This window comes from Atta colombica, unplaced genomic scaffold (genome assembly GCF_001594045.1).
Source record: "Atta colombica isolate Treedump-2 unplaced genomic scaffold, Acol1.0 scaffold311, whole genome shotgun sequence".
In the NCBI taxonomy this organism is placed as follows: Eukaryota; Metazoa; Arthropoda; class Insecta; order Hymenoptera; family Formicidae; genus Atta; species Atta colombica.
The window spans coordinates 181,535-194,126 of record NW_017259417.1 but is presented as its reverse complement, the minus strand read 5'-3'; the positions used below and the strand labels follow the sequence as shown (position 1 = coordinate 194,126).

At 34.4% G+C, this 12,592-nt stretch overlaps 1 protein-coding gene across 3 annotated transcripts in view; it reads left to right on the top strand.

Annotated features, from left to right (window-relative positions):
- LOC108690324 (telomerase-binding protein EST1A) overlaps nt 1-11,405 on the top strand; it is a 108,497-nt gene extending 97,092 nt beyond the window's left edge. For all 3 annotated transcript variants that reach the window (XM_018197554.1, XM_018197556.1, XM_018197555.1), the window contains 4 exons: nt 2,117-2,279; nt 8,227-8,447; nt 9,345-9,426; nt 10,226-11,405. In XM_018197554.1, the coding sequence (XP_018053043.1) occupies nt 2,117-2,279; nt 8,227-8,447; nt 9,345-9,426; nt 10,226-10,362 (603 nt within the window). In that variant the 3' untranslated portion in view covers nt 10,363-11,405. The remainder of the gene's footprint in view (nt 1-2,116; nt 2,280-8,226; nt 8,448-9,344; nt 9,427-10,225) is intronic.
- Nucleotides 11,406-12,592: the final 1,187 nt, after the last annotated feature.

Below are 12,592 nucleotides of genomic sequence, written 5' to 3'. Positions count from 1 at the left end.
AAAACTCACACAAATTAAAAAAATAGTAACCATTCGAAAGTTTAAAGATCTCAAGTTTTAAAATCCTTTTTTAAAATTTAAATTTTGTTTATTTTTGACGAAGATATTGTATATATAATTTTAAGCACAAAAATCTGCAGAATTGGGTTGGCTTTTTTTCCAACTCAATATATATAATATACATGCATATATTGGTATTTAAAAATGAATTCTTAGAAGGATATATATATCTGTATCATCGAGAAAACGATTATTTTATAATAACTTAATTTCGTACCCTCGTTATCCAGAGTTTGTCGAAAAATGAAATGGGTGATTTGCCGACTATTTATTAACTCTTTGCGGAATGGGAACATGCGAATGTATCATGTCAAGAGGACGAGAATAAAGATCGAAATCTCGTGGACACGTGTATGACATTTGCACACCGACGTAGTGTGGCTCGACGTGGCTTTGCTTGGTGATGTCGCGTGTGCACGATCTCTCCTAGTTTTGCATTCCATCCACGTACCCCCGCAAGCAATTAGGTTCGTCTTCGGATTCCCCGCATGCTTTTCGCCGACTCGTGCGACGTGCCATCGCACGAACATTAGTGCGAAACCAAATCCTCAATATTGAGTAGAGTTTCTGGATATTGAATAATTCTTGAGATACCGTTGCGAATATATTCGCGCTGACTATTGCAGGATCGTTTTAAGAGACCTCTCGGTCTTTCAAGGATTTAAAGAAATGTTTGGTATCGAGCAAGAAAAGAGGAAAAGAGGAAAAGCATGTTTATGTTATTTACTTTAATTTATTAAAAAATTTATTGAAAGAAATTTTGTGTTTATTAATTATATTTATAAAATTCAGATCTGCTGGAGAAAAAATTTTTGGGAGAACTCATTTTAAAGACTTGATTAATGGATAAATAATTCGATGACTAATATCTTCAGAGATTTTTTTCTTTTCATATTTCAAATTATGTATTATTACGTTTTCAATGATTATTTAGTCAGTAAATTGCTTTTAAATAATGATTACATAAAGAATATCGCAAAATAGAAAGTGAGAGAAGATTCATGACTAATGTATTCTACTTTTGCATATATTATTCCACTTGAAAATCGTAGACAGCGGTAAATACCTTAAATCGTCACTGAGAATATGTTAATGAACCGAGATAACACATGTACTGAATACTTTGCTGAATTTTAATGAAGCTGCTCAATATCTTGAAACTAGCTCTTTTATTGAAGGCAGTTTTCATGTTTTTTTTTTTTTATAAATGAATTCGCGGTCAACGATGTGTATCGATCATCGTCAAAACAATATTAGAGGCCTCATTATAGTCCGTAGTTTCTGTTACGACAATGGCTATTTGGCATTCACGCTATATGCTGAGCTGATATTGTTCGGTGCGCGCCACTGCCTCTCACCAAGCACCATCCGCATACGTGGGATTCAATTGGAAGATAATGCGTCTTCCGTTGCATCTTTCGCTGCATGCACACGCGTCTGTCTCTCTTTCCCTCTTTTTCTCGTTTTTTGTTTCTCTCTCGGTGGAAGGTGCATGCAATGCGTATGGAGATGCAGTACGTTTCTCTCCGACAAGGAGGAGAATCACGAAGATGGATGTAGATTGAGACGATTACTCAACTATGAAATTTTCTTGATTTTATTGATTTTAAAAAGATTTAGATTCGTTATATACAATAACGGAAAATTGAGGTAAAATTTAGGATTAAAAGAGAAATTCAAGTGTCGTCGTCACATTGATGTCGTCCTCTTTAATTATAATCATATTTCTAATTATTAAGTATTTTAAAAATATATTTTTGTAACGTTATTAATATTATATTTTATTTTTAATTACTTTTGTCAAAATAATATTTTGACAAATTTATTGATATTTATTATTATATTTATTATTGATATTTATTATTATTGATATTTATTTTAATTACTTTTGTTAAAATGATATTTTTTTTTATTTTTTCTTTTTGAGAATCTTTTCCATATATTCGACTATTTTAAAAAAAAAGGGAGACGATATTATTTGAGTCCGTTAAAATTTTGAAATTTATTTCTATTTTGATATTATTGAAATATATGTGTCATATTTGTATATGTTTAGGCTATTTTACAAAAGTCCTCGGTGTCGGTAGAAATCGAGGTGCGACCGAGACAGCTGGTGCCAGACACTAATTGCTTCATCGATTACCTACAGCAATTGCAGATCATCGCGAGAGCCATTTCCGGCGCGCAGCCAATCTACACTCTCATGGTGCCACTCGTTGGTAAGTGAAAACAAAAGTTTAATATTATTAGCGCAGGAAAAAGACCAGCGAAAGATACGTGCACCGCTTGGTCTCTGATCTCGTCCATCATTTTTTGATTAAAGATCGAGTGTCTTGAAAGAAGATGGATATGTTACACTCCACAGTAATATAATTTGGAAAACTTTTTCCTATCTTCAAAAACGCGTGGAATAACTATTAATAAACAGAGAGACAAATTGTATTATAACATCATTCATCTTTATCGGATAAACAAAAATAGAAGAGAATCTCAATTTGTCAAATATTGTAAATTCTATTGCTCTATTTCGTCACTACACTGTTACGTTCATCTCTTTATAAAAAAATAATCTATTCTCTAATAAAAAATAATAAAATAATAAAAAATAATCTATTTATCAAACTGAAAAGATGACAGTTAGGAAGAAGTTAGGATTAAAAAACGATTATTCATCAAATATAAAAATCTTTCAAAAAAAATTGACTAATTCTCATTTCTACATATATTCTCTAAGTTCTTTGGAGTGGAAATTGAGCAGACTTGAAAAAGAGCTGTAGTTTTTAATCTTTAAGAATGAGATTTCATTGTTTAAAATGAGATTTAAAATGAGATTTACACCAAAAGTTTTAGAGAGTACGTTAATTGTACTCTCATTACTCGAATACATTACTCGAATTATCTATATTTTTTTATCACAATTACTGTGCACATTAAATCGGTTATTATAATACTGTAATCAGCTATTGGCGGCGCATCGAACGTATCTATGAAGTATCTAAAAACTGTACAATGACCGAACACACCTTCTCAAGGGTTGTGTCTAGATAATGTCATCGAAGAGAAATGACGCGACCAGTCGGAGGTCGCGCCTTGGGTCAAAGCAATCGCCGGTACGCAAACATACTCGATTTGCTTCGTCTCCGACGTTAAGCGAAGCTGGAGACCGTCGACGATAGACAGTCGATTTGTCGATCCCTAGCGGAGAATAGTTCATTAGGTCATAGTCATTACGCGTCACTTGTCGCAGAACTTTCCTGCCCCCTCGTCCTCGTGAGAATGGATTGTCCCATATATCCCTGGCGCGAAATGCTTTGTTCGATCGCGGGAGCCGTTTGCCGGATCGAACTCCGACCGATACGGCTATTAACGGCGCTTGCGTCAGCTCCTGGAGGATGATGACATTGAGGAATGCGAACCGTTGTCGATTCCTTCGCTCCAATTAGTGTTGAGCAATTCCTTTCGAACGCCGTCGATCAGTCGCGCGCATTGTCGGAGAGCATTTCCTTTAACGGTCTCACATCGAGATACGACCCGAACGAAATCATGGTCTCAAGTCATCGTCGCGCTCGAAGCAGTTAAATCCGTAGCACTCCACAGCATACTGATTTAAAGCCGTGTTATATCTTCATTGCGTTCCGCTATGGAGATATAACAGTACTCGCTATATTATATACACACACACACACACACACACACACACACACACACACTAAATTATATAAATTATATATATATATATAATTTATATAAATTTTGATTTTTTTCAAACTAGCTTTTTAGAAACTAAGTTTACATTTCTAGAATTATCGTATTTTAGAATTTCAATGCACAATACTATGTATACAATGTGCTATGCTATGTATATAATTTATATAAATTCTGATTTTTTTATAAACTAGACTTTATAAACTAAACAATATTAAGAATGTTAAGATGTTGAACTAAGAAATGATAATTGCATACTGATATGGTTGTCGAATTTTCAACGTAATTAATCTGGAATATTAATAATCCCCTCAAATTTAAAAAACTGTAATAAATTTAATGCGACAAATATTGCCGGGAGTTGAATCTTGAACCCAGTTTTGAATCCAGATCTTTTGCATTCCGTGCGAGTTATCATTTCTGAAATTAATTCATTTATACGAATATATATATAATAGTTCAACATTTTAACATTCAGATCATAGTGGCGCTTCGTATTTAAAATAATGTATTTAACATAAACGGTCTTGTTCCAATCTTATTGAATATTAAGAATTTATTTTACAAACTAAATTTATATTTTCAAGGTAGAATTATCTCATTTTAAAATTAATAGAACTTTTTAATACGCGTAGTGTACACTAATTATGTATACAATAAGTATATAAACTTTTTAACAAGCTTTAGGAACTTACATTCCCAGGACAGATTTGTTTCATTTTAGAATTAACGGAATTGGAATGTGCACACAAATTAATTATTGGATTATTTGATGTTGAAAAAGAAACCATTATAATTGATGATAGCTTTCAATAAAATTTTTGTTGAGAAGAAGACGGAGTCTGTGTTCATAAAGAATGTTATGACGCGGAACTTTGCGTGATACGCAAGTAGTTCGTAATTAATTTAAATTTTATGATTCTCGAATGATATATTAAATTGCATCTTTAGGATCTGTTAATTATTATTCGCATATTAATTATTATTTAATGAAACATTTGATGCGATAGGGAGAGGAAATAGCGGTAAATATATTATTATATCATAAAGAATAATAGATAAAGAAAAATAGATACAGAAAAGATATATATAAATGTGTAATTTTTAATTAATTAGAGGAAATATCCCGTTAAGTTCAGCATTGTGATTAGCAATTATATTTCTTAAATTATAATTATACACAATTAAACTTTAAAAATAATTATTCCTTTTATAAAAAATTAAAATAAAATAATATCTAAAATAAAGATTCTTAAATTATTTCTTTTATAAATATCTTTTTCTTTTACAAGAATTAGATTTAATTGGAGGTATTAAGTAAAAAGCTATCACAGTAATAGAATTGTTAAATCATATGTCATACGCCAATTGATGTGTTTTTTACAATATGATAATGCATACAAAACGCTCGTTTCTGTCAAACAGTCGATGATGATGACAACAATGATGACGCATGGCACGACGGAACGACTGGTTCTTTTTTAATAGTCGCAGTTTATAGACACTCGCTACTTAGCGAAACGCAATCAGCGATAAATTTACAATCTTTCACGGTAAGGCTGACATTTTCACGGTGCTTTATAATAGTAATGCGTCTAGAGTTATTGCTACGACGACAAGACGGACATTTGGAGCATTTATTGCCTCGAGCGTGTACATCTTAACTACTCAAGCCTTTATTTAATCTCAGTTGTGATGTATTCATTTTGTGAACATTTATCTTAGAACGCGTATTCGATTTTCACGTGTAGATAAATATTTTCTTTAGCAGAGTTGTAATAATTTAATTTATTGAATTAAATAAAATATGTAGGCACAAATAACGTGAAGAACGATTTTGAAAAATATCAGAATGATAGTTTCTTGAGGTGATCGTGAAAGTTGTATGTGACATACTTGTTTTAGCGTTCAATTGAAGACAAGGCTGGTGTCAAGGTTCAAGGCCGCTGAAAATTGAAAGGCTCATCAATCATCATCCCTATTATCAATTAACGCTGATCTAATCGTTGATTCAGCAAAATCGATTCACGGTGCCAATCCAGACATGGCATTTTGCGGAAACTTATGTTCACTGTCCGTCTTATTTCGTATTGTTCATACTCTAGTGGAAGAGCTCTTCGAATGCCAAAACGGTTTATTAGGTAAGATCGTGGCCATTGCGATAGAACAAGGATAAACGTTTTGCTTTGAAGATTTTGACAAGCATTATCATAATCATCGATTAGTGTCGTAAAGTCATGGCTCATTATATTTGTTAGGTTTTTTTTATTGCGTTATTTCATATATAAAAATATTCATCTAAAAGTAAACAATTATGAGAAAGTGGAGCAAAACACTAATAGAAGGACTAATAGAACGAATTTTTAAAACATGATAGAACTCAAAAAGAAGACTGTGGAAGTTGATACGATAAGAAGTGCACAAAAATAGACGGTATAATATATTCTTAGCATGTAAATTTAATAAATAATCTAACTACATATAATAAAACCAATATTTCATCTCGATATTCGAGTCATCTTCAGGGACGCAAACAGTAAATAGCAAAAATAAAATTAAATCTATTAAAAATTAATATGCGAATATTTAAGAAATAGATTATTCACATAAAGTATTTCAATAACGTTATGAATTGCAAAGTTTAGAAAGTAGAAGATTGGATTTTAAAATTGTATCCGCTGATATGGAGCATTTTAATTTATTTTAGTTGGACACGCGTATAATTTAAAGATTGATTATTATACATGTCGATATTTTAGCAACAGAATATTTATCGCACAGTGATAAATGACGTCTGCAGGCCTAGGTAATAAATAATGCAGTTTTCCCTATTCTCTCGCTCCGCAGTTATTCTTTCTATTTCCGTCCACCCTGTCTCGCAAACTTCACTACCGACCGCCCTTGCCAGTTCGTCGAGGGTCGGGTCTGGAAGGAGGATAAGGCTGGCAGGCGGTTAATTTATCGAGTCGGGGAAAGTTTGGTGAACCTCCTATTTGCATTTTCCGTAGATTGCTTCTCTGTGTGCTCTCGCGCGGCAATCTGTGGCGAATAAAGTTGATAAAGCTCTCTCACAGCATTCATGATAATCTACTTCTTCTTTTCCTCTGAAAAAAATGCGTCTGTCTGTAGACAGGGAAAATAAAAAATTGAAAATGACAAATAAGCTGCGAAACGAAATTGTATTTTGAATTTATCATATCATCTTTTGATAGAAATTAAAAAAAAAATTTTTCTATTTTATTTTAAAGATTCTGTAAATTCTGTTAAAAAAGTCAGTTAATCAAATTAATTTCTAAAGACAATAAATCAATTAAATATAAGAATTGTCAATTAAGAAAAAAATCTTTTTGGTTTACGAATATATTAAAAATTGTAACAAAGTTTATAATCAGATCGAACCTTTACCGTTTAGTAAAAAATTGTTTTTTTAATCTTGTTACTTGTGTGCTTTGTGCGTTTCTCCTTTTCCTTTTTGTCATCCGTGCGGGTCGTGGGGTCGAAAAACGAAAGTGCGCCTTCATGCAAAATCGGCCGACGTGCTGCCCTTTGACCTCGTCGGCCAGTCGGCCGACCACGAGCCCGTCTGGCTCTTGGATGGCGAGCAACGGTGAGCGTTCACAGTTAGGTTCTCACGGCTCATACATGAATGCATGTATGTGGCTTGAAACGCTCGCGATGGAGCTCGATGGCAGCGGCGTACCGCGGGTTGCCTCCTGGCTACGTTTTATACGTGGGCGATATCAGTACAGTCGCCGATCGTTGGGGAGAGTGGCTTTTGAACGCAGCTGTGATGGTCTTTTGCTTTAACAGCATGTCACCATCCTGTTTTCCTCAATCCCATGAAGACGAGATCGATCTCGTCGAATGAACATGTCGCGTAGGCGTGATAGTAGTAGTCACAAGACTTTTCTTTTGAATCTTTGGATTTTATAAATAGATTTTAATTTAAGTTATTGTGTCTTATTTGAAAAAGTTTGAAATATAAAAGAGAGTAGCGAGTAGAGGTTGACACTAAAAATAGAAAAGTCTATGAAAAAATCTTCGAATCCTTTTGAATATCATCGACCATTGATAAATCATACGAATGAAATTGAGGGACTCTTTTCTATGCTTATTATTTCTACACCTTCCTAAAATTTCCTAAAATTTTGCTATTTTTAATATAAACTGTTATCTTTTCACGTGCAATATTAAAGCATTATAGAGCAGTATATTATCATGAATTATAATGATTCTTATAATGTCTTATAATAAGTAAATTAATTTTTTGTGTGTGTGTGTACATAATTCCTTTTCTTCTCTTTTATAAGGATTAAATTAAGATATACACTTTTTTTACATTTATATAATCAATTCGAAGAGATTAATCTTGATTCCTTTGTGTATTCTCGTGCACGCGACGTAAATTTCGACACGTCCCTTTCACGCGTGCTTAACGAGTGGAAATGTTTTTTGTTACAGTACTAAATGAACTCGAAGGTCTAGCTCGAGGCGCCGATGCGAGAGATTGTCCTCCAGCGTCGAGAGCGACTCTGAATCCTGAGCATGTGGTGCGAGTCGCCGAGAGTGCCAAGGCGGCATTGGCCTTCGCGAGAAGTCGAAATCCTGCGATTCGATGTTTAACCACTAGAGGCACCGTTCTTACATCCAGCACTTTTACGGTGGAAGAAGATGTCGACAAGGTAAGTAAGAAACTGGACAAACCTCGATCATTCGATACGCTTACATTCGCCTCTTAAATAACTGTATTCAGCATGCTGAGGTATTTAGAAGCCAAAGTTGCATCGATCGCGAGATGAAGGACTTCTGATGAACAATTCTTTGTTCTTTTCTTTTATTTAAAAATCTTAGAATAAGATTTTTGAAGTTATTGCGAGTCGGAAATGAAATCGATGTGTTGTACAATTTCCTTCTTCCTCGTCTTACTTTTTTCCTTTAATCTAAGAAGAATTAATTATTTATGTTCTATTATCTTTGAATTTAATACTTTGTCGTTTTTAATTTCAATTGTCACATCAATATGTTTTACATTTTATAAGAAGAAAATGCAATTCCGAATATTGTATGGCGATTACAAAACCTGTTCTGATAACCGATTTACGATACCGAATATGTAAATTATTAAGGAATCATTATTTTCATTGCTATTTCATATCTAAATACCTGCAGCGTGCAACGACATGATAAAGTGACATGATAAAACGAATCGATTGTGACATTCAGTCGATAAGATTCTAACAATTACACGCAGAAAGTAGCCACGGTATAGTACAAATCAGTCGTTCCCAAGACCAATGGTAGCAAAGAAAAGTAGGCACGGTGTTGATTGAAGCGCGAATGTTATGATAACGAGCCGAGAACACCCACGTAGTGTACGTGCGAAGTATTTTCTGTACTATTTGCGATTTGTTGCCTTATATTTCGCTAGCATAATTTTCGTGATTGAATAATAGACTTTGTTTTTTAATGCCAATTTCTGTGATCGGTTCTCCGTTAAGCTATTTGCTACTATATTTAAATGTAATTATTTACTGAGTTATATTCAGCATATTCAGAATTTTTATCATCTTCTGTTCTAGGATGGATTGACACGAAATGACGATAGAATATTGACTACGTGCCTCAGTCTTTGCAGAAGCAACAAAGATCAAGCAAACGCAGGTAGATATGAAGTTTATATCGCATTAAAGTGTAGTAGTAAAAATTAAAGTGATAATAGAAGATAACACTCAGCAAAAGAGAGTAGCTCACTGAGAGTTTATTGTAGTAAGCCTCTTCCCTATACTGTACTATTTTGTGACTTTACTTTTGTAGAAAATAATAGATGTAGTCTTGTGGAATCCCTTCCACTAATTTATAATTTATAAATTTGTTTGCGTTACTTGCAAACCGATTCAAAAAACTTATTTTGAAATTGGTAAAGAATTTTTCATCTTGAAACTTTGAAAATATTTGGAAAATCCGAGAATTCTCAGAAAATTTTTTACAAAATTTTAGTGAACATTGTTTTCCCATTCAAAATAATCAGAACGAGAAGGAACGAAATCTTCTAAGCTTTAAAATATTTTAAAAAGCAATTTATTAATACAAAAATTGCTGTTTATGTGATGATAGAATTGATAAAAATTTCTTCTGAAGAAAGATCCTTAATACACCCATGTTTCATGATTAAATGTGTCATATATTCGATGCTATTTTAAACTTTTTATAGAAGAAAATACTTTTTTTCTATACTGGATTCTAAATTAGTCAGGAAAGAATAGTCTTTCCTAGATTTATTAAAGAATATATTCAGATGAAAATTTTTTTTCTTATAACATTACTGAGGATTATTTAAAGGCAATATTTTGCTAATTTATATCAAAGACTTTCGAGACAAGAATAAATGAATTTGTAGCGGGAGATTCTACGTAAGAGAACTTAATAAAAAAAAATTGGGATACGACCTTTGCCTTAACAGAAGAGGGACAGCCGAGACGTTTGAGACGGGAGGTAGTTCTGCTCACAGAGGACCGGAATCTCAGGGTGAAGGCTCTGGCCAGGGACGTGCCCGTGAGGGAAGTTCCCGATTTCATGCAATGGGCTGGACTCGGCTGAGATGACATGACGTGATCGCGACGAAACTCCGAGTCTCACTTGACGAGAAATCTCCTGTGTTCCTGCCGCACGAGCCCGACCAAACGTCAAACAAGACCAAATGCAACGAGAGAAGAAGTAGAAAAAGAAAAAAAAACCGCTTCGTCATTGCTGACGAATCTTCATTATGGATCTCTTTCATGGTTGATTGACCGTCGATTATGCGCGCACGACATTGTTATTGCGTAAGTCTATCGCAGGTTGGATATTCAGATTGTCTCCCGACGGTGCTTTTTTTTCCTAAATTTTTAAAAAATCCAATTACGGAGAAACCGCGAAGTGCGATGAACAGAAGCAAGTTTTAGCTGAAGAAAAAGCTAAGCGCGCGCGATCGCGTAAAATTGCGAATGAAGTACGGTACGAATGACGGAGAAAGAAACAGGCTCGGAGCCTGTCGCTTGCCGTTTCGCTTGTCGGAAACGCGAGCTATTCGAAGGCTCCTCGAGAATGAGCGTGACACTACCTTGTACCCCTAACTGTTCCGTGTATCTCTCGAACGTGCAGAGATAAAAATCCCGAAGAGAGTCTTTTCACACGGGGGACCGTATAACGGGGCGGTCCGAAAGACACGTTGAATCCAGAACGTTTCACAGCCATGGCATACACCGAAGTAAAATCGAGAGACAACCGACAGGGACATGATTGTTTCGAAGAAAAAGCGAAGAAAACGGTAAAAATAGAGCTTTACTATCTTGAAGTGCTGTCACTGTTTGTAGATTGTTTTTATCGATAACCGCCTATTGCGGCTGTATAACCATTTTGTATAATTTTGTTTGCCAATATTACTTTGTTCTCGTGTGAGACGTTATTAAAACTTTTATATCATATGTACGGTGTGTAGTTTGAGATGTGACGACGATGCATTCGCGTCATCGTTCCGCGCGAATCTGCCGTGACATTTTCCACAGGAGCCGATTCTCTCTTCGTTTTCTTAACGCTAAAGTCATTAACATCATTACCTTTAAGCTGCCATAAAGTGAATTATTAACGATTCGTTTCCAACGAATGCGTCATCTGAGATATTGACAAGATTGAAATGACAATCGATGTGTAACGTGATTGTTGATCGTATGCTCGATCGTCGTCGAATAACAATTACTCTCAGGAAATGTTAGAAATGATCAAAATCATTTTTGAAAATCAATGTCGATCTGCATATAAATGCACATGTGCAAATTATATTCAATTTTTATTATACATATCAATATTTTCAAACAAAATTGATTATTGATATTATAATTTTAAACGAAATTGCTAATGTTCGTCGTGGAGAATATATTTTGTACATTAATTCTTGATTTTTAAAAATCCTCTTTATGATCATCTTGAAGTAAACGTACATCATGTCCGAGATGTCCTTTTCATTGCTTGCGAGTACTCGCTTATATAGCATATATATTGATATCTATATGGTTCATTGGCTTAAGACTAGGAATTAACTTAAGGAGAGAAAGCGAATTTTATTCCATGAGATGCACGATTGCATAACCGTATGGTGTTCTTTATAATATCAAAGACTAGCTTTTACCAATAAGCGGAGGAAGGATCCTACAGATGTTAGCTACGATCGCTATTATAAACATTCCGTGTCGGAATTATATGTATCGACGAGATTTTTGATTGACGTCGATTTAGCGATGATTATGTTCGGCTACGTCATTGCGAAGTGCAATTAAGATGATTATTGTGAGTGCGAAGTAAGATTCGCAAAATAATTCGCATGGCATGGAGTCAAATAGAGATATTGAGATCGCTTCATTCTTACAAATTCTCGAAAACGCGAACGCGACTTCCGCGCAAATGTCGATGTTTTCTTCGCCGATGTTTTTAATATTACTCGATTTTACCAGATATGTATACGAATTTATCTTTCGGGAGAAAGTTTATCTTTCGGAAGCGCACAGAGTAGTCGAGGCAAACGCGCGACTAGCAAGGAACTGCGGGACCGATGATCGAGTAGCGAACACGATGTCCTATTTTTCGACAGAGATAAGATAGTTACTTAATGCTCCTTAGTATATTAAAGAGTATGCGTGTGTGAGAATGTGTGAGAGAGAAAAAAGAGAGAGAGAGAGAGAGGGGGGGGGGAGAATAAAGAGAGAAAGAGGAAGAGAAAATAGCAATTAGATTAACGGAGAAGGACAGTCAGTGGAAAGGGAAAAAAGAACGCTCGACATACTAAAGACCGTAT